The 23,841-nt window shown below is 36.1% G+C and overlaps 1 protein-coding gene across 4 annotated transcripts in view; it reads right to left on the minus strand.

The window, feature by feature from the left end:
- Nucleotides 1-3,733: 3,733 nt before the first annotated feature.
- LOC123499523 (ceramide-1-phosphate transfer protein-like) overlaps nt 3,734-23,841 on the minus strand; it is a 20,758-nt gene continuing 650 nt past the window's right edge. The window contains exons 1-7 of one of the 4 annotated variants that reach the window (XM_045247596.1): nt 19,182-19,281; nt 8,322-8,585; nt 7,695-7,752; nt 6,784-6,937; nt 5,716-5,891; nt 5,186-5,206; nt 3,734-4,312 (exon numbers count right to left, since the gene is read on the minus strand). In XM_045247596.1, the coding sequence (XP_045103531.1) occupies nt 4,181-4,312; nt 5,186-5,206; nt 5,716-5,891; nt 6,784-6,937; nt 7,695-7,752; nt 8,322-8,569 (789 nt within the window). In that variant the 5' untranslated portion in view covers nt 8,570-8,585; nt 19,182-19,281 and the 3' untranslated portion in view covers nt 3,734-4,180. Of the gene's footprint in view, nt 4,313-5,185; nt 5,207-5,715; nt 5,892-6,783; nt 6,938-7,694; nt 7,753-8,321; nt 8,586-13,521; nt 13,656-19,181; nt 19,282-23,841 lie in introns of those variants that run through there. The other 3 variants (XM_045247597.1, XM_045247588.1, XM_045247608.1) reach the window with 3 other exon arrangements.

The following is a 23,841-nucleotide window of genomic DNA, read 5'->3' on the forward strand; positions in this document are numbered from 1 at the left end:
CATAAATGGCAACAGTGGCGAGGAAAACTATTCAACGCTCCCTTGGAAAATAAATACCAGAACATAACTTTTGGTAATAAGTCAAATTAATAAGATCATGTGTTTTTGGGGCAAGATATACAAGAATGAAGATAATCAATTTTTTTTGGTACATGTAAAAGATATTAATCCCTTTAGTATCGTGACTCATTTTCATACTCATTCTGGTTACTATTTGGTGATTTTATACAGATATTTTTGTGGGGGATTAAAATAGTGAAGACTCTGGCCACTAATCTTCTGACCTCCATAGACCCTTCCTAATGTAAATCAAATTGTCTTATCATATACAAAAATCAAGGTAAAGATGTGTCCTAGTACTGAAGGGGTTCATGAGAAGAGTAAAAGAATGTAAATAAGCAAACACATTTTTTTGGCATTAGAAAACATAAATTCTAGGCGACACATACAAAAATTAACAAGATCATGAATTTTTGTATGTACAGGTAACTCTTAATTTACACGATAGATGCGTTCCAAGAAGCATCGCGTATTTCAAAATTCGTGTAAAACAAACTTGTAATTCTCATAAGAAACAATAGATAATAGGAGGGATGCGGGATGTGGTCCAAATCGTGTACAAGCAAACCGATCGTGCAAATTTAATTATAGTATTTTTTCGGTCACATATTAACAAAAACATGTAAATTAAGAACGTGTAAAGCAAGAGTTACCTGTATGTGAAGATGTTATTAAGAAGAGTAAAAGAATGTAAATATGAGAACACATTTTTTGGCATTAGAAAACACAAATAAAAAACAGATTTAAGATGAGACATACAAAAACTAACAAGATAGATTTTTTGGGACATGTGAAAGATATTAATGAGAACAGTAAAAGAATATAAATAAGAACACTTTTTTTTTTTGGCATTAGAAAATATAAATTAATAAATTCTAGGTAAGAGGTACAAGAATGAACAAGATCATGAATTTTCTGGATATATGTGAAAGCTGTCAATAAAAAGTGTAAAAGTATGTAAATAAGATCACAATTTTTATTCATTTTTTGGGGTGGCATTAGAAATCACAAATTAATAGCAAATTCTAGACGAGACATACAAAAACTAACGATCATAAATTTTTGGTACATGTGAAAGCTGTCAATAAGAAGAGTACAAGTATGTAAAATAAGACAGCTATTTTTTTTGTATTGGAAAGCACAAATTAATAACAAATTCTAGGCGAGACATACAAAAATTAACAAGATCATAAACAAACAAGATAACAAATATTTGGCAAGATACGTCAAGAAGATCACAAGTTTTTGGCATGTGAAAAGTAGGAAAGATCATGTATGTTTGGCTTGTAGTGAAATAAATAAAACCGATAATAAATATTTGGCCAGATACATCAACAAGATCACAAGTGTTTGGCATGAGCGAGAAGGAACACTATTAGTAAAAGCAAGATTATGTACGTTTGTTTGTCTTGTGAGAGAAATAAACAAGATTGCAAATGTTTGGGAAGATACATTAAGAAGACATTAAGTGTTTGGCATGTGAAAGAAAATGTAACGATAATAATAAAAGCAAAATGAAGAAGTAAAAAAAAAAAAGATCGCATATAATGTCTTGTGAGAGAAATATACAAGATCACAAAAGAATGTTCGGGAAGATACATGAAGAAGATCAGAAGTGTTTGGCATGTGAATAAAATGTAACAATAATAATAGAAAGAAAAAAATATAAAAAAAGTGCATATGTTTGTCTTGTGAGAAAAATAAACAAGATCACAAACATTTGACAAGGTACATTAACAAGATCAGTAAGTGTTTGGCTTGTGGAAAAAAAAATAATGATAATAATAGAAGGAAAAAAGATTGCATTGTGAATGAAATAAACACAATCACAAATTTTTGATAAGATCTATTAGCAGGATCATAAATGTTTGCCCTGTGAACGAAGTAACAATAAAAACAGTGAAATAATCAAACAAATTGCACAGGTTTGGCTTGCAGTGAAAAGGAATAAAGACTGCACACCTTTTTGGGTCAATTATCAAAAGCAATACTCAGGAAAAAGGGAAAAAAATGAGGAAAAAAACCCAAATCTAATGGAAAGAGGGAAAAAAACCCTGATCTACAAAAACAAAAAATCTAACAAAAAAAAAAAAAAAAAAAAAGAAAATGAGAAACAAGAATAAAAACATTAACAGAAATGAAAAAAAAATCAGATCTAACAGAACATTATGGCATTATTGATATGGCAGGCAAAACACAAAGAAACACACACAAACACAAAGAAACACACAAACACAAGGAAACACACACAAACATAAGAAAACACACACAAAACACAATAAAACACACACAAACACAAGGAAACACACAAACACAAGAAAACACACAAAACACAAAGAAACACACACAAAACACAAGGAAACACACACAAACAGAAGAAAAACACACACAAACACACAGAAATAAAAGACAAGACGATAAAACAAAAACACCGAATCTTTCCATGCATCGTATGACTCACAGTACTGAAAAACGACTCAGAAACTTTTTAAAGCACCAACGAAAAAGAATTAAAGGGGAGAATTTTCTTAGTTGGTCGGTGGAATAAAGTTTGGATGTGACGGAGATTAGGTTAGGCTAGGTTACGTGGCTGGTGTGATGTTTCAATGTGACTCAGGTTAGGTTAGGTTAGGTTAAGTTGAGTTTGGTTTGGAGAAAAAAGATAAGAAGGAAAAAGAAGATGATGATGAAGAAGGAGGTGTTTGGTGTGATTGAAGTTGGGTTAGCTTGAGGAAAAAGAAGAAGAGGAAGAGGTTAGGTTAAGTTAGGTAGGGTTGAGGAAAAAAAAGAAGAAGGGGAAAAATAAAGTTATGTAGGTTTAATCAAAGTAAGGTTAAATTGCACCTGGTATGTTTCAATGTGACTCAGATTAGGTTAGGTTAGGTTTGGAGAAAGAAGAAGAAGAAAAAAGTTAGGTTTAATTCAAGTTAGGAATTAGAACAAAATGCATTAACACGACTGAATTAAACACAGAATGAAAGAAACATTATGAAGTGTTCTGTGTAAGTAACGAAGACACCAGAGGAATGGCAAACAGCAGTGAAGGAAGAGACAACAGTGAACAGTGAGTGGCTGGACCCGGCAAACCTCCGACTCATCATCCCCTCGGCGCACACTAATAAAACTCATCATTCGGCAAACCTTCATTCACCTTACTCATGCATTCACTCAAAAAACACTCCACTCACTAGAAACTCACCCAATATTCACTCATTCAATTAAGGTTCATTGGTTCTCACTCATAATCCAGCAATTTTTCACTCATTTTACTCATACTCACTCAAAAACACTTCAGTCACACCTCAAAACACACTAGTAACTCACCACTCACTCATTCAATTAAGGTTTATTGCTACACACTCATAAGCCAGCAAATTTTTCACTCTTACTCATACTTACTCACCCCTTACTCACTCAATTAGTTCCTTTACTCACCTCTAACTAGGCTCAATTGATAAAGAATGCCCATTACTCAATTTTCTTTCTCTATTGCACATTATTCACCTATTTGTTTTCTTTTTCTCTCATCAAGCTGCCTCTCTTATCACTCGTCCTTATCTCCTCTCGTTTCTCTAAAGTAAGACATTGGTAGTTTGTGTATCTTTAGTTATCTCTGTTCCTATCATATATAATCTCTTCTTCTTTCTCTCAATAAATTGCTTATCTTTCTCTCTCTCTCTCTCTCATCCTTATCTCCTCCACTTTCAAAACCACAGAAACCATTAGCCAAGTTTTAAAGAGTATTTGTCCTATTGATATGCCAGGAAACTTGTCAACATGTCATTGGAATTACAGAAACACCCTTTAAAAACCTGTCGCTTCAACTAGAGCCCTTTGAAAATAGTGAAGGTGCTGTGTGGAAGTGTTTCAGGATATGGGTGTAAGTAGTAGTGGTGGTAGTATTACCTTAGACTGTTCATCCCTCAATACACTGCTAAGTTGTAGTGGTAGTAGTAGTATTCCTCTTATCTAGACTGTTCATCCGTCAATATTCAAGTCACCACTCACTCTCTCTCTCTCTCACACACACACACACCTTCCATTCATCTCTAGCTACATGAACACTCACAGTCCACATCTCCACATCCTCCTCCACACCTCCACTCTCCACACTAACAGCTTATGGCAAGTCCAGGATGTTATAGTCTTCGTAAAGCTTCTGTGTGAGGTTATAGACAGAGTTCATAACCTCTATAACCTTGGGCATCAGAGCCTCGTTGTGAGCGCGCACTGCTCCTACTCCCCCGGTCATCTGTGTGGGGAGACAAGTGGGCGGGTTAGTGGTGGGTGAAGTGTATTGGTGGTGGTGGTAGTGGTGATGGTGGTAATGATAATAGTGGTGGTGGTGGTGGTGGTGGTGGTTTAATTGTTATCTTTCTATTCCTTTTTTCTATTTCAATTTGTCTATTTTTATTGGTGTTTGTGGTGTTTCCTCATTTCTTTTCCTTTTTTCTTCTTTTCTCTTACAATTTATTTATATCTATCTTTTCTTTTTTTCTCTCTATTTCATTTTGTCTATCTGTTTTATTTTTGTTTTTGTTTGTGATGTTTCCTTATCTATCTTTTATTTTTCTTTCTCTTTCATTTTCTTTCTATTTATTTATGTATCTATCTTTTCTTTTTCTTTATCTATTTCATCTTATTTGTCTATCTGTCTTCTTGTTGTTATTTGCGGTGTTTATTTTATCTATTTTTTTCTTTATTTTCCATTTGTCTATCTTATTGTGTGGTTTGGTGTTATCTATCTTTATTCTCTTCTCTCTCTTCTTTCTCCTACCTCCATGACTCTCTCCCTACCCTGTGTGCCTCCCCTCTCCCTTTCTCTTCCCCTGTGTGCCTCCTTGTCCCTCTCTTCCTCCCATCTTCTCTTTATCTCTCCTCCTCTTTCTATTACTTCCTCCCCTGTGTCTCTCTCCTCCTGTTTCTTCTCTTTATCTCTCTCTCTCTCTCCTACCTCCATGACTTTCTTCCTCCCCTGTGTGTTTTCCTTATACCTCTCTCCTCTTTCTCTCTCTTTTTCTCCCTTTCCTCCTCTATCTTACCTCTCCTGCACCTATCTCTCTCTCCCTCCCCTGTCTTCCCTATACCTCTTCCCGTCCCTCCTTCCCTGCCTCTCTCCACTTACCGGCTTACTTCCAAGGATTACCTGTTGGTGGAAGAAATTTGGGGTCAGGTTTATTTAGTGCAGTAAAGGAAGGTTTGATGAGGGAAAGCTCTATTGGGGGTCTTCTTGCCTTGGTTCTCCCCTTTTCTCTGTCTTGCGTGTTTGTCTGTCTCTATATATGTATTTGTACATTTTTTCTCGCTCTCGTTCTCTCTCTCTCTTGTTCTCTCATTTGCTCTTGTGTTCTGTTGTTAATGTCTGTCTGTCTCTCTCTCTCTCTCTCTCTCTCTCTCGCTCTCTTTTTTCTATTATTCAGTCATCTTTCTATGTATGCAGTCTCTCTCTCTCTCTCTCTTATTCAATCATCCATCTATGTATGCAGTCTCTCTCTCCGTCTCTGTCTGTTTCTGTCTGTCTGTCTGTCTGTCTGTCTGTCTGTCTGTCTGTCTCTCTCTCTCAATGGCTCACCCATTCAGTAATAATTTTTTTTCATTAGTGGATTTATGCATAACTACATAAGGAAACTCTCTCTCTCTCTCTCTCTCCCTTACCCTGTCGAGAATGGTCTGCTTGTTGGGCATCATGAGCAGCACGGCACCCACAGTCTTGGCCAGCACCCAGTTGTGATGCTTGGCCAGAGTGCGGCTGTACAGGTCCGAGGTGGAGCTGCCAAGCCCGGCCGTGTCTCCTGCCTTGTAGATTTCCGCCATGAACCCCGAAATGAATTCTGTGGTGGAGACATAAGGAGGAAGATCTATAAAGGAGCACAATGGAGATAAGTGAACACGAGATCTATAAATGAAGAATATGGAAGAATATAACGGAACACAAATGAAGTCTATAAGTGAGGGAGAATATGGAGCAAGGTCTAAAATGGAACACAAAGGTACCATGATACGATTTCATATTCATTCTACTTCAGAAACTCATGTGTGGATTAAAATAGTGAAGACTGTGGCCATTAATCTTCTGACCTCCATAGACTTATCCTAATGTCAATAATATCGTCTAATCACACCCAAAGCACAAGATAAAAATGCATTCAAGTACTGAAGGGGTTATTGAACGAAAATGGGGTCTATATATAAACACACAGGAAAAATTACACAGGATAGCAATGATGTGTGTATCTACGTATCACATGTTTCCAGGCACTTACAGACTTACAAAACACAGGAAGGGTCTAGCTAGCAATCTTAAACCAACACACAACTAAAAACTAGCAGGAAGGGTCTAGCTAGCAATCTTAAACCAACATACAACTTAAAAAACAACAGGAAGGGTTTAGCTAGCAATCTTAAACCAACATAAAACCCTAAAAAAATCACAGGGAAGCCATAGGTAGCAAAAAATAAGAAGGATAATAGCTAACAATCACACACCACCATACTAAAAACTACCAAGCAAGAACAGAACAGCACACCGGCATGACTCGAAAAAAAGAAAAATAAATAAGTAAATAAATGAAAAAAGAAAAGAAAAAAGAAAAATAATCACAAGAATGTTAAACTGACAATCTTAAACCAACGTACTAAAAAATAAATAAATAAATAAATAAATAAAGCAAGAACGGCGCAGCTAACAATTATACACCTGTCACACCCCCCCCCAGGACTCACCCAGACCCCGGTGCAGCCTGAGCAGGGTGCGGGAGCCGGACTGTGGGTCGTTGCAAGTGAGGAGGTTGTTTTCCTGCTCATACTCTATCATGGACTGGATGGAGTAGTAGTAGTCACCGGCACCCCCCTTACGGTAGCACTGCAGAATTGTCACCTGTAGAGAGAGGCAGTTTAGTTCTATTTCTATCTCTATTCTTGTCTTTTCTCTTTCCTCTTTTTCTTCTATTTCTGTTCTACTCTCTTTTATCTTCTTTTTCTCATTTTCTCTCTCTTCTTCTTCTTCCCATCGTCCTTTCTTCCTTTTCATTATTTCTATCTCTATTTCTCTTTCCTTTTTTCCTTGTATTTCTGTTCCTTCTCTTTCTCTTCTTCTTTCTCTCATTTTTCTTCTTCCCATCATTCTTTTCTTTTTATCACTTCTATTTTTATTCTTATTTTTCCTCTTACCTCTTTTCTTGTATTTCTGTTCTTATTCTCTTTTATCTTCTTTCTCTCATTTTCTCTCTTGTTCTCCTCCTCTTCCTTTCATTCTTTTTAGCTTTTTATCATTTCTATTTTTATTCTTAGCCTTTTTCTTTCCTCTTTTCTTTCTATTTCTGCTCTTATTCCCTTTTCCTATTCCTCCTCCTCTTCTTCTTTTATTCATTTTTCTCTATTCTTCTTCTTCCCCCCTCTTCCTTTCACTCTTGTTATTATTTCTCTTTCTATTATTGTTTATTCTCTTTCCTCTTCTTCTCCACCTCTATCTTTCATTCTTTCATTATTAATAGTCTTATACTTTCATACTGAAGCAGAGATATGTACTAAAACAACAACTACTACTACTACTACTCATAATAATAATAACTCTCTCTCTCTCTGAATAGGTAACAGTCAAGGTCCATTTACAACAAGAGCACTAACAAACTCACCTTCTTCTGTATATCGTGGGAGACAAAGTTGAAGATTGTCCCCAGAAGCTGAAGGAACCTGGTGATTGAAGAGATAATGTCAACAACCACAATAATAATCAGTAATGCAGAAAATAGTGTTAGCCGAGGGAAGTGAAATTAAAAAAGCAAGAAAAAGGCTGAAAAAGTAAAAAGATTGTAAGTTTTTTGGCATGTGAAAGTAATAATAATAGTAAAAGTTGAAAAAAAAGCTTAGTGGACCTTGAAAACACTGCTACAAACCCTCGTCACTTCAACTCGACCCTTCTAAAGCAAAGGAGGTGAAGCCTAGAGATATTATGAACCCTACACACACACACACAGATAGATAGATATTTATGGACTACAAAAAATCAGTATTACAAACAACAATTCATCAATACAGCAGTGGTCCATAATGCAAGAACAAACACACTTTAATTTGAGTCTTCCATCTCCTGAATCTCATACACTTTATATTTCTGCCCGGAATCATGCCAAGTCTGTTCTTCAACTTGCCAAATGCTCCTTACAAAAAAAAAGATCAACCAATCAATCAATAAAAGAAAAAAGAAAAGAAAAGAAAAGAAATAATAAATAAATAAAACACTCGTACACTCAGACACTTACTTATTGAGCTCACTGTAGGCCCGCAAGTAAGCATCGAGGTAGAGCTGACCGTCCTCCCCTCGGCACTCACTAAACCCATCCAGCACCAACTGTAGATCAAACACCAAGTCTTGTGGCAAAGCAGCGTCTGGCATCACACCGTTCTCCTGCACCTCCGCTGCTGCCGCTGCCGACTCTGCCACTGCTGCCGCCTCCTCTGCCTCCTCCACCTGCTGTGGCGTCTCACTCCCTGGAGGAATGGCCGCCATCCTGCTCTACTCTGTCCTGTTGGGGAAGATGCAGTTAAGTTTGGTCAAGTTATAGTAGTTAGGTTAGGTTAGGTTATAGTTAAGTTTGGTTAGGTTAGGTTGGGTTAGGTTAGGTTATAGTTTAGTTTGGTTAGGTTAGGTTAGGTTAGGTTAGGTATAGTTAAGTTTGGTTAGGTTAGGTTAGGTTAGATCAAAGTAGTTGTTAGGTTAGGTTAGGGTGGTTATGGATATTATACAAATATAGATAATACATAAGGAATGGATGGAAAAGATGATCAATAAAAATAAAAACTGGTAAAATATTCTGACAACACAATGAAAGAATGATAAACAACAGAAAAACAAGTTAAATATTTTGACTGTGTACAGAAAAACGTAGAAAATGGCAAATAAGGATGGATGGAAGAAGGATGATAAATAAAGAACACTAATGACATATTCTGATAGTGTAAGAAATGTGTAGAGAAAAAAAATAAATAAATAAAAAGTATGGAAAGATGATAAAATAAGGAAGATAAGCAAAATATTCTGATAGTCTTAAGGTGAGTGTATGTTAGAAGAATGATGAATAAAGAAAACCAAGTGAAATATTATGACACAAGAAAAGTATTAACCTGCACATGTCACTCTCTCACTCCTGCTTATTACACACACACACACACACACACACACACACACACACACACACACACACACACACACACTCACTTTCTTCAAGCCTTCACTAATAAAGCAGATAAATATTTCTAGCTCAAACATACTCTTTTTCAAGCATTCATAAATAAAAATACACTCAATAATATACTATAGTTATCCTTACTTTACAAACAGTCTCTCCCCTGCACACACTTCTTATTCAAGCATTCATAGATAAATTAGATAAATATTCCTTACTTTTTAAACTATCTATACACTTTTTTTTTCAAGCGTTCATAAATAAATTAGATAAATATTACTAGTTCTCTACCTTTTATCAACTACTCCTCAATTTATAAACAATTTTTTTTTTTTCAGCATTCACTAAAAAACTAGATCAGTATTCCTAGTTCTCTTCCTCTTATCAAAACTACATCCTATTTTACAGTCTTTCTCCTACACACACATTTTTTTCAAGCATCCATTAATAAATTAGATAAACTCCTAATTCTCTTCCTTTTATCAAGTGGTCCTTACTTTACAGTCTCTCTCTCTACACACTTTTTTTTCCAAGTGTTCATAAATAAATTAGATAAATATTACAAGTTCTCTTCCTCTCCACAACTAATCCCTTAATTTTTACACTCTCTCTTAAACAAACACATTTTTTTCAAGCATTCACTTAAAAACTAGATCAGTATTCCTAGTTCTCTTCCTCTTATCAACACCTTATTTTACAGTCTCTCTCCTACACAAACACATTTTTCTTTCAAAGCGTTCATAAATTAATTAGATAAATATCCTTAAGTTTTCTTCGTCTCAATAACTAGTCCTTACTTTTTACACTCTCTCTTTACACACATTTTTTTTTTCAGGTTTTCATTGATAAATTAGATAAATATTCAAGTTTTCTTCGTCTGAACAAATAGTCCTTACATTTTACATTCTCTCTCCTACACAAACACATTTTTTTTATCAAGTGTTCATTAATAAACTACATAAACATTCCTAGTCCTCTTCCTCTCTCAATAACCAGTCCTTGCTTTACACATCCTCCTACACACACACACACACATTCTTCACCAGCCTTGCTCCTCCCAGTCCAGCCTTCCTCTTCCTCGCCTAACAGGACATGTGGCACTCACTTTGAGGAAGGAACTGACTGACTGCTTCACATTCCACACACACACACACACACACACACACACACACACACACACACACACACACACACACACACACACACACACACACACACACACACAAAAGTAATCTTCCTCACCTCACCTTGCCTAACCTTAACTCTCAAAATAAGGAAAACTAGTATTTTTCTCATCTAATCTTGTCACTATTAAAATAAAGACTCTATTCTCATTTTTCCTCAGCTAACTCTACCTTATCTCTCTGTCAAATAAGGAAAACTCTTATTTTTTTTCTGAACAAGTTTTCTGAACACTTGACTAAAAAGGTTTATAAGGAAAACTATTCTTTTTTCTTACCAAACTCTTCCTTATCTCACTAACAAATAAAGAAAGCTATTATTTTTTCTCATCTGACTCTTCCTTACCACTTTTAATAAGGAAAACTGTTCTTTTTTGCAAACTTTTCTTAACACTTGACAAAAAGTAATAAGGAAAACTGTATTCTTACTGTAACCTGACTCTTTCTCATCACTCTATCTAAATGACGAAAACTATCATTTTTTTTCTCACCTGACCTCCATAGCACTCTTAACAAGGAAAACTGTTCTTCTTTACAAACTTTCCTTAACACGAGTAAAAAGTTATAAGGAGCAACATCTTTTTCTCACCTAACTTTATCTTAACACTATCAAAATAACCAAACTTTATTTATTCATCTTCATCACAAACTTTTCTTAACACTTCACAATAAAGTTTACAAGGATAACTACTCTTTTTCTCTCCTAACTCTTCCTTATCATTCTATCAAATAAAGAAAACCATTATCTTTCTCTTCACCAAACTCTCTTATCTCTCTAAATAAACAAATCTCTACTCTTCTCACCTCCTTCCTAACACTTGAGTAAACAGTAATTATAAACACTATTATTTTTTTCTCACCTAACTTCCTTATCATTCAATCACATAAGGAAATCTCTATTCTTTTCTTTTTCTCTCATTGACTTTTTTAACACTTGACTGAAAAGTAATAAAAAAAAAAAACACTATTTTTTTCCTCACTCAAACTCTTCCTCACTACTCAATCACATAAGGAAATCTCTATTCTTTTCTTTTTCTCACTTTTCCTAACACTTGACTGAAAAGTAATAAAAAAAACTATTATTTTTTCCTCACTCACTCTTCCTCACTACTCAGTCACAGTCTTTTCTTTTTTCTCACTTTTCCTAACACCTGACTGAAAATTAATAATAAACATTAATCTTTTTTCTCACTTAAACTCTTCCTTATCACTCAATCACAAGGAAATCTCTATTCTTTTCTTCTTCCTCACCGACTTTTCTTAACACTTGACAAAAACTAAGAACACTGCATTCTTTTTCATCACCTGACTCTTCCTAACCACTCTAAATAAGGAAAACTCTATTATTCTTCTCACCACAAAATATTACATAAACAACACCAATAAGAGAAAAGACTAGCTAAAAAGTGTATAAGCAAAACAAAACAAGAAAAAGACCTATAGATTACACAACAAAACATTCCATAACCCACAAAAAATTACTTTACAACTTCTCTACCCACAAAAAATATATATTCACAGCAAGAGTAAAAAATAAACCCCAAAAATATTAGAAAACTCCATTATTGGGAAATGAACAAGAGGAAGAGAGCAAGTTAGGTAATAAAACTTGAGTGAAAGAAAGACTAGATGAAGAAAAAACAGAAAAACAAGGTGGTCATGGCAACAGTAAAAACAATAACTTGAAAAATGAATTAGTAACCTCCATTATGGGCAAACGAACAAGAAGAAGTGAGAGAAACAATGGCTAGATGAAGAAAAGGAAAAAGGATGATCATGGCAACAATAAAAAAAATAACCACAAAAAGATATATAAGAAAACTCCATTATAGGCAAACGAACGAGAGGAAGAGAGCGAATTAGATAATAAAACTTGAGTGAAAGAAACAATGACAAAATGAAGAAAAAAAAAAAAGAGGGTAATTGCAGTAAAATAACAGTAAATAAATAAATAAATAAGAAATCTTCATTATTATCAAACGAACGAGAGAGAGAGAGAGACAGCAAGTTAGATAATGAAACTTGAGTGAAAAAACAATGACAAAATGAAGAAAAAAAAGAAAGATGAGAAATAAAAGGCGAAACAGCAAGTCAGGGGTCGGCAAACACTGGGAACAAAATTACTGTGTCACTTAGCGCAGAAAAAACAAAACAATGGTAACCTCCTTCCGGAATAACACTGGTGGCAAAGGAGGAAGAAATAAATGTGTGATAAAGAAAGGAAGAATGAGAGCTGGAAATTGAGAGAAAGAAAAAAAGAGAAAAAGAACAAAAAACATGCAATAAAGGAATAAAGCTGGAAATTGAGAGAAAGAAAGAAAGAAAAAAGAACGGAATATGTGCAATAAAAGAATGAAACCTGGAAATTGAGACAAAGAAAGAAAAAAAAAGAATAAGAACAGGAAACTTGATAAAGGAAGAATGAAAGCTGAAAATTGAGATAAAGAAAGGAAAAAAAGAGAATAAGAACAGAAAACGTGCAATAAAGGAAGAACGAGAGCTGGAAATTGAGAAAAAGAAAGAAGGAAAAAGGAAAAATACAAAAAAAAAAAACAAGAACAGGAAATAAGAATGAAAGAGCAAAGGATCACCACAGAGGAAGAGGAAGAGGAAGTGAACACAGAAGAGGAAGAAGGAAAAAAGGGAGACAGGTAAAGAGAAGAGGAAACAGACATCAAATAGAACAAGAAGAAAATAAATAAAGAAAAGAAATAAGATAAAATGAGAAAAAAACAAAGCAATAAGGAAAGTAAATGATAAAATATTAAAATGAAATGCAAAAATGGACAAATATGAGAGAGAGAGAGAGAGAGAGAGAGAGAGAGAGAGAGAGAGAGAGAGAGAACTCGTCACCCAAACAATGTCAAGACCTCAACTACTCCCCTACCCTACCCTAACCCACCCCACACAAGGTCATCCCAACTCCTCCCCACCCTCTCTCCCCCCCTCTCCCACACTCTCTCTCTCTCTCTTGGTACACGTTTTCAATATCACTTCCTTACTGATTAACACCTCAATATATTTTTTTCCCCTCTACATTAATTCTTAGCTTGGGCTCGACTTGACTTGGCTCGGCTTGGCTCGGCTTGGCTCACCTTCATATTTTTTTTAAGTGGTTGGAGTGAGCTTTGTATGATAGAGATGGCTGTCTAGTGGTGGTGGTGGTGGTGGTGGTAGTAGTGGTGGTGGTGGTGGTGGTGGTGGTGGTGGTGGTGGTGGTGGTGGTGGTAAAAGGGGTGGTGGTGGTGGTGGTGATCAGTGGAAAGAGATAGAGAGAGAGAGAGAGAGAGAGAGAGAGAGAGAGAGAGAGAGAGAGAGAGAGAGAGAGAGAGAGAGAGAGAGAGAGAGAGAGAGAGAGAGAGAGAGAGAGAGAGAGAGAGAGAGAGAACCACCCTATAATCTTTAGCTAATTCCCGAAAGGACTTATAAGGGAGTTACCAAAGAGAACAAGAAATGAGAGAGAGAGAGAGAGAGAGAGAGAGAGAGAGAGAGAGAGAGAGAGAGAGAGAGAGAGAGAGAGAGAGAGAGAGAGAGAGAGAGAGAGAGAGAGAGAGAATTAAACAGACAGAGATGATTAGATACACAACAAACCAAGACATACACACACACACAAAAAAAAAAAAAAAAAATAATAATAATAATAAATAAATAAAAATAGTAATAATAATAATAAAAATAATAATAAAAAAAATAAAAAAAATGGAGACAGACTGATATTTAGACCCATGGCTATAACACAGTGCTTGGTCTGGCCTGGTCTAAGCTGGCCTGTGCTTGAGCTGGGCTGGGCTGGGCAGTGTCGAGTGGTATGCTGTGCTGGTATGAATGCAATGTGGTCGCTGGTGTGGAATATAGCCAGAAAAAGCTTGATAACCTTCCTTTCACTAACACACACACACACACACACACACACACACACACACACACACACACACACACACACACACACAGAGGTAGTAGTCTGTGGTTTTATGAGCCAGATGAAGGAATAGGTAATGTGTGTAGGTCGAAGGATGCATAGGTGGAGATAGAAGGGTGGACAGATAAGACAGATTAAGATAGGTGTATGAATAGGTGTCAGAGTAAGATAATGCGGAAAAACAGATCGAGGGATAAGATAATATATGGATAGATAGATATAAGGGATGGATAATGGGAAAAAGAGATAGATAAATGAATAAATAAATAGAAAGAAGATAAATGGTTAGAAAGACAAAATGAAGATAGATAGATAGATAGATGGATAAAAGATACATAGAGAAAAAAAATAGATAAATGATTACACAGGCAAAAATCAAGATAGAAGAAAAAATTAAGATAATGTAAAAGATAGACAAATGGATGAGGGATAAGACAATATATGGATATATAGATAAAAGGGATAGATAATGAGAAGAGATAAGAGATGAATAAATAGATAGAAAGAAGTAAATAAATGGTTATGTAGATGAAAATTAAGATAGATGAAAGATAGAAATAGAGATAGATAAATAGATAGATTATACAGACAAGAAAATCAAGATAGAAATAAAGAATAGAGATACAGAAAGATAGATTAGAAAAAGGATGAAGATAGAGACAAAATAAAGATAGATAGAAGAAAATGAAGATAATGTTAGTAATAGGCAAATGGATAGATAGATATACAGAAAAAGATAGATAGACAAAAATGAAGATAGAGAGGCAAAATAAAGATAGACAGAGAGAGAGAGAGAGATAGAGAGCTGTCCATGACTTTAAGAGGAAGACAGAAAAATGTAGACAAGGATGCCAAACAAGACAGACTTCACTCCAATCCTGTACTGCACAATTAAGTAAATATGACTGGATTAACTAGGTACGTAAACACACACACACACACACACACACACACACACACACACACACACACACACACACACACACACACACACACAACCTCAAATCACATGCCGTCAACACACAAGCCATTCAACACCAATAACACACATACACAACACCTCAAATCACACATACCGACAACACAATTCACTCAACACCATTACACATCACCAGACCAAATGAAGGAAGGAAAGCAACGTAAGAGGAAAAACACCAACACCACCACCACCACCACCACTACTGACCCTCCTACTATTCTTAACATTTCCGTGACCTTTAGCCTTTAAGTGAGGTCAGCTGTTCCCTTCCTCACACACACACACACACACACACACACGCACACACGCATTTTTCTTCCTTCTACGGCAGAGTAAACAGATGCATTAGTAACTGTATCAAGGCAGAACCATTAGTAACTGTATTGGAGCAAGCAGGAGTGGTAGCTACTGTTTTGTTTAGCAGTACTGTTAGATCTGCTTGCAACACTAACTGCCTCAACACTTCTTGCTTCTTACTACTACTACTACTACTACTACTACTACTTCTTCTTCTTCACTTTACTTTACTTCCTTGTTTTAGAATGTGTGTGGTGATTGTTGGTGTTTTGTGTGTGTGTTTCTCTCTCTCTCTCTCTCTCTCTCTCTCTTTTTTTTTTCATGTTCTCTATTTTTTTTCTTTTCTGCAATAGTTTCTTGTTTTTCTAGTTATACTCTCTCTTTTTCCCCTTTATTCATCCTTCCATTCATGCATTCTCTTCTTTGTCTATTCCGTTTCCTCTTTATATTTCAGTTTTTCATTTTACTTTTTTTTTCATAATTCATTTTTCTTTGTTTTATTTTTCCTGCATTAGTTTCATTTTTGTTGTAATCTCTCTTTTTTCCATCCATCCATCCATCTCTTCTCTGTCTCTCTCTCTTTCTTCTTTTCTTTTCATGTTTCTATCTTTCATTTCTTTTATTTTTCCTTTTTTTATCTCTCCTGCATCAGTTTCTCTCTTTTGTTGTTGTAATCTCTCTTTTATTTCTCCCCCTCCATCCATCTCTCCCCCTCTCTCTCCCACCTTCCCTGATGCTGGTACACTAACACCCCCTATGACAAGATTCACCAAAGGAGCTGTTTACCCTTGCCATATCTCCCCAGGTTGACAAAGGGATGCTCTAAGGTAAATGCCAGCCCATATCGAGGCCAGGATGGGAGTCCGTGTGTGGGTCTGCGGCTAAAGATGACCATAGTGTCTTGTTTGTGTTTTGCTGGGTTTTTGTGTATAGTGGTGGTGGTGGTGGTGGTGTATCAAAGGGTACTAGGTGGTAATTATGAAGAGTCGCTGGGTTATATTGCTGGCTGTTTGTGTGTGTGTGTGTGTGTGTGTGTTTGATTTGGGTTAGTAGTAGTAGTAGTAGTAGTAGTTATGGTTGTGGTGGTGGTGACTTGTGAGAATAATGCTAATGATAGAGACAGCAATACGATAATGGTGAGAATAACAATGATGATAGTAATGATGATAACTATGGTGACTTATGATGACTGGTGACAATGAAAAATGACACGGTAATTAAAGGATGATGATCTCAATAACAATGATGGTGAGGAGGAGGAGGAGGAGGAGGAGGAGGAGGAGGAGGAGGAGGAGGAGGGGAAGAGAAAGAAGGGAAAGATAGACAATAGCAAAAACTTGAAAGATAGCGACTAAGTAAATAAAACCAATAAATTAATCCACAAAAGAACAATAAAAGAAAATCGGCATTACCATCAAATATAAAACAAAGTAAAACAAAAGAAACACACACAAGAACACAATAACCAATTCCCACCACCACCACCACCACCACCACCAACACAAACACAAAACACGACAAACGAAAATAAAACAAGGTAAACAAAACACACACACAAACACAACAAACAAACTCACATCAACTTTACCCTTCCCAACAAAACAACAACAGAATAAAGGCTAAAAAACAGATAAAAAGAAAAAAAGAAAATAAATAAATATGAAGGATTAAAACAGCCCCCAGAGTAGACAAGCCAGACCCCAGTGTTCTAAACAGGCAATGGACACGAAACAGGAATTTTGCAAAGGTCCAGACTAGCCTTGATATTTAGACTGCCACACAGGGACTCCCCCACCATGACCCCTTCCAACAACTGACCCCCCCAAGCCCCCCAAAGGCATCATGGAAGTGTGAGGACAAGAAAAGACTAATCTTCTCTCATGCCGACCTTAACCCAATGGCCAGGGAAGGTCATCAATGCATCCTGTGACATTTTGCTTGCTTTTTCCTGCATTCTTGTGTCTAATGGCAAGGAAACTGTTGATCGGAAGCACTTCCATATATGCTTTTCATAAGATACGTGATTGTTACTATTTTTTTTTATTTATTTATTTATTTTTTTTTTTTTGTCAATTCCTTCAGTACTGGGACACATTTTTACCTTGAGATTTCTGTACAATTAGATCATTTTATTGACATTACGATGAGTCTATGGAGGTCAGAAGATTAATGACCACAGTCTTCACTATTTCAACCCCTTCAGAACTGGGACACATTTTTACTTTGAGGATTTGTGTATGATTAGACCATTTTATTGACATTAGGAAGGGTCTATGCAGGTCAGAAGATTAATGGCCACAGTCTTCACTATTGTAATCCCCAACATGAATTTCTGAAGCTGTATAAAATCACCAAATAGTAAGCAGAATGAATATAGAAGAGCATTATGGTACTGAAGGGGTTAACTGTGTGTGTGTGTATGTGTGTGAGTGTGATGGCATGTCTGGACCACCTTGTAAGGCTTGTATGTTGATTAGTAGTGGTTAAACTCCCATATAAGCTTGTACGATGTGAGCTATAGCTATTAACTACTACTACTACTCTCATTATTACTAGTGCGAATGTGTGTGTGTGTGTGTGTGTGTGTGTTGCTCCTTCCATACTGTCAAGCAGGTATATAGATTTAGTTCATCACCACCAACTCTTGCTAAAATACTTCAGTGACAGCCCAGCAAGACTAAAAAAGCTGGTAGGTGTATACATCCTCACCGCCCAAAAACCAGAATCTGATGGACAATATACAACTCACAAAAACCAAGCCCTCTTAAATGTCAATAAACTAAAGGGTTCACTGCCAACCAAAGATATCTGGCAAAAAAAATAGACAAGAAAAGAAACTATGACACAAACCTTCACTATTTTGGCTTTCTGGTTTGTTAGTTAATGCAATAATGGAAAAAAATAGATAAATAAATGAAATAAATAAACTTGAAAACATGAATAGAGAAATGGTATGTTGACAAGTAAAGCACGAATTATTGAACACTGAAAACACATTAAAAATTTTCTTGTTCGATAACACTGGAGACAAAAAGACTGTACCTCACATATCAATGCAAAAATTTTAAAGACAAGTGAATCATGTACCAGTAGAGTGTTGGAGGTGTTACGTTTCCCGGTACACCAATCAATACCCACAGACAAGCGATAGCGAGGTTAAAATATAGCAGATTGTGGTTAAGACAAGTTGAATAGCATAAAAACTTCAAAATATTAAGAGGAATATAATGACAAGTAAAGCACAGATTATTGAATACTGAAAGCACATAAAAAATATTTCTTAGTCGATAACACTGGAGAGAGAGAAAAAAAAAAAAAAAAAACGCACATCAAATATCAATGCAAAAATTTTAAATACAAGTGAATTATGAACCAGTAGTGTTGAAGCCATTATGTTTACAAGTACAGCACACTAATGAATACCTATAGACAAATGACAGAGGTTAAAATACATCAGAATGTGGCTAAGGCAAGTTACATCCATAGATTTAGTGAGCAGGGAGGAGGCAGTAAATCACATACATACATACATACATACATACATACACACACACACATACCTGCACCAAAGTCACTAAATATCAAGGGTAGTGGTTGCAGAGTTGTCCTTACCCCTCCCTCTCTCTCTCTCTCTCTCTCTCTCTCTCTCTCTCTCTCTCTCTCTCTCTCTCCACCCCCCACCTCCTTCCTGTCTACCTCTCCCACTGCTTTATTGCATTACACGTGTCTCCCTTATCTGGGCCTTATCAGTGTGGCATAAGCTTCCTTTCCCACTAACTCCTTTCACAGTAGTAGTAGTAGTAGTAGTAGTAGTAGTAGTAGTAGTAGTAGTAGTAGTAGTAGTTCGAATCCCACCACATACCGCCTTGAAACTATGCCATTTGTGGAGTGGTTTAAAGTTACCTACACATCACCATGACACCCCGGTTCTAAGTGGTTACACCAAAGATGTGCTTGGGTGGTGATATGAGCCTTAATATGGCTACCACTATAAATAAAATTACCTGCGCCATTAATGGGTGGAAGCTGGACAGTGCTTCCTATACACACTCTTCAAGTAAACTTATGGGCGCTATACACCATAGCATAGAGAAAAAATAAATAAATATATAAATAAATAAATAAATAAATAGAAAAAAAAATAATAATAGGAAGATGCAGCAGCAGCAACAACATCAACAACAATAACAACAACTTCCTCCTCTTCCTCCTCCTCTACCTCTTCCTTATTTACCCCTTCCCTTCCTATCCTCCTCCTCCTCTCACCACCACTACCACTGACACCAAGCCTCACACTGCCAGGACACATGCAAAACTGTCACCAATGATTCTTTTCTTTCTATACACTAAGAGCAACACTGGCCAAAGGTACCTAAAGCAAAACAAATCAAGGAAAAGGCTTACTGAGGTGCCAATCACACACTAAAGGTCAAAAGTCTCACCCAAATTGGAGTATTAGTGCCTTGATTGTCTAAAGGGCACGTTTTCTAAGATTTGTTGATTTGCAAGACTTTAAACTGCAATAAGTTACAATCCACAGTAACGTCCCTTTTAAGAAACACTTTGCTCTCTCACCACGACTATTTTCCAAGGCCACAGAGATGATTAGCAGGGTTTTCAAGAGTGTTTCTCCAGATAATAATGTAGAAATCTTGTCAATGTGCCTCTAGAACCATAAAAACACCTTAAAAATGCTTTGCTCTTTCATCCCAACTATTTTCAAGTCACTGAGGTGATTAGCTGGGTTTTCAAGAATGTTTCTCCAAATAATAATGTAAAAATCTTGTTTATGTGTCTCTAAAACCATAAAAACATCTTAAAAATGCTTTGATCTCTCATCCCAACTATTTTCACGGATCACTGAGATGATTAGCTGGGTTTTCAAGAGTGTAGAAATCTTGTCACTGCCTCTAGAACCATTAAAATACCCTAAAAACACTTTGCTCTTTCACCATAACTATTTTCAAGAGTCACTGCGATGATTAGCGGGGTTTTCAAGAGTGTTTCTCCAGTTAATAATGTAGAAATCTTGTCACTCTGCCTCTAGATTCATAAAAACACCTTTAAAACTCAAGTAAATTTAAATAAAGACTTTTAAAATAGTGAAGCACAGAATTGTTTGAGAAAATGACCCAAAATGTTTATCTTTTGCTGGTACTATTTTAAACAGACTACAGTGGTACAGTGATTGTTCGAGTGTTTAGTGGTAATAGTATTTGCAGAAATAGTATTAATAGTTTTGTAATGCATGTAGTGGAAGTTATTGTGGTTTTCAAGGGAGCTTTTTATGGTATTCAATAGTTTAACCCTTTCAGTACTGAGAAGCATTTTTACCATGAGTTTTGGGTGTGATTAGACAATTCTATTTACATTAGGAAGGGTCTATGGAGGTCAAAAGATTAATGGCCAGAGTCTTCACTATTATAAACCCTACATAAGTGTCTCAAGCTGTATAAAATCACTAAATAGTAACCTGAATGAATATGAAAACACGGCATGGTACTGAAGGGGTTAAGTGTGTGTGTGTGTGTGTGTGTGTGTGTGTGTGTGTGTGTGTGTGTGTGTGTGTGTGTGTGTGTGTGTGTGTGTGTGTAAAAGAGGAATGAGTTTTGCAATTCTTCGACCATATAATGTTTGGTAATGGTATGTTCCTAGAGATAGCTTTAATAGTTTTGTAGTGCATGTAGTGGAAGTCAGTGGTTTTCAAGTGTTTTTATGGTATTCAATAGTTTAACAGTGAGTGTGTGGAATCCCTACAAGCATGTACAGGAAGGGAGTTAAAGAAGAATGACTAGCAATTTTTAGACTGTGTAATGTCTGGAGCTGGCCGCAGACTAAGAAAACGTGTCTCTGAGTGGTTAGTAAGTGGTTAATGAGTGAAGAAACATGAGCCAACTACTAATGAAAGGATTAATGTAATGAAGCAGCAAACATCAATGAAAGTGTTAGTGTAAAGAGAATAATTTTACCCCTTGTCTGAGTGGTTAGTAAGTGGTTAGTGAGAGAAAACATGCACCAGCTACTTATGAAAGGATTAATGCAAAGAAGCAGCAAACATTAATTAAAGTGTTAGTGTAAACAGAATAATTTTAATCCTTGTCATGATTTATAGATGTACAATTTGAATTTCTTTCATTCAATGCTAAGTTGGTATAAGGTTGAGTGGTGAAAATGCAAAATTATCTCGGCTTTCAGTATTTTTTATTTATTTATATATTTTTCTATTTACTTATGTCTATTTTTCCTTCTTTCATTAAACGCTAAGTTGGTATAAAGTTAAGTGATGAAAATGCAAAATTGTCTCGGCTTTCCTTATTTGATTATCTTTTTATATATTTTTCTTTCTATCTATTTCCAATTTATCAATTTTTATCAACTTTTCTATCTTTTAACTAAAGGATTAACACTTCTCTATATTACCAAAACTGTTCACTAATTATCAGTCTTGTTTTTCTTATACTAGATTAAACAACATTTTCTATCTATTCATCTATCTGTCTATCTTTTATCTATCAATTTTTACCTATCTTTTCACTTGAGGACAAACACTTTACTATGCTATCAAAACAGTACACCAGTTTATCAGTCTTCCATCTTTTTCTTACACCAGATTAAAGTTCCTCCAGTGAATCTAACTCCCTCGTCTCCAAGCATAGAAGGTGTGGCTTGTGGCTGTTTTCAGGGGCCACACTCACACACACCACAGGCACACTGCCAGCCCTGCCACTCAAGTAAACGTAAACACAATCAGCGCGGTGAATGTGGTGGTCAGCGAGAGGAAACCCAAGACTAAAATGTCTGTGTGTTCTCAGTTGTGGCATGGGTGAGGTAGGTTAGGTTAGGTTAGGTTAGGTTAGGTTAGGTGAGGTGAGGTGAGGTGAGGTGAGGTGAGGTGAGGTGAGTGAGGTGAGGTCATGTCTAATCAGTTATGGAAGGTTACGGTGCATTGTGTGAAGACTTGTTAGGTTAGGTTAAGAAAAGTAAAATAGAATGAAGTGATGTGAAGTGAAGTGAGGTGAGATGAGGTGAGGTTAGGCTACATTAGTCTGTGTGATCAGTGGTGGAAGGTGATGGTGTGTTGTGTGAGGTTGTATGTACAGTGAAGACTGGTTAGGTTTAAGGAGTGTTGCTGTGAGGATAAAAACTGACTGTGCTATTTTGTTTCAAGCCACTAGTGTCTTATACAATGCTTTAAGTAAAAAAAATAATAATAATAAAAAATAAATAAAATAAAATAACTAAATAAAAAATATATAAATAAATGAAATAAGTAAATAAAATAAATAAGTAGAATAATATAAATAAAGTAACAAATAAATAAATAGAAATAATAAATAAATAAATAAAAGGAAATTATATAATAAGTAAATAGTTACATAAAATAAAAATAAATGCACAAAAAGACAGTGCCACAGTGACAAATGCAGCAGCAGCCTTCACCCCTGACAAGCACAAAGCTCCACCTTCCCTCACACACACCTTCACAATTAACGGCTCCAATGATTTCATAACGTTTGCTCCAAATTCATTGTGACATTAGAGTTTATGTACTCATTTATTTCATATTCATTGCAATCCATTTATTTATTCAACATATAATTATTTGTCACAATGCAGCACGGCCCTAACTCTGAGGCCGTCCTTGCTGTGTGTGACGGCAGGACAAAGTGTGTGTGGTGAACCAAGGCAGTCAACCAGGTGAACAAACCCATAACTCTGCAACACTAACTATCCTCACACATCCGCCAGGTGATGTCACCACCACACTAGAACACACACACACACACACCCAAACTGCATAAACTGGTAAAGATTAATTTCTATTCTTTTCTAATCTTAGTTAAAGTGTGCTATGCTTAGTTAACTAAATCCAGTAAATCTCAAGAATTAGGGTTTATAACCAATATCCATTTTCAATATTAGAAAGGATAATTGTAAAAAAAATAAATAAACAAATAAAAAATGCAAAAGATTACTACAGAGGTGTGCGATGCAGTGCCCCAGGCCAATGTACTGTGATATAATAGTGGGCCAGAGTGTCTTGGCTGTCACTGGCCTGAGCCCCCTCCGAGGGTTACTAACCTAACACCCCGCAAGACCCACTGGGCGGTGGGTGGCGCCCCCAGCACACCCTCACCTGCTTGTGGCAGTCTTGCAATGTTGCAATACAATCACTTACAACAACAATGGTTTCATATTACAAAGAAAAACATTTGTGCT

This window comes from Portunus trituberculatus, chromosome 8 (genome assembly GCF_017591435.1).
Source record: "Portunus trituberculatus isolate SZX2019 chromosome 8, ASM1759143v1, whole genome shotgun sequence".
NCBI classification, from domain to species: Eukaryota; Metazoa; Arthropoda; class Malacostraca; order Decapoda; family Portunidae; genus Portunus; species Portunus trituberculatus.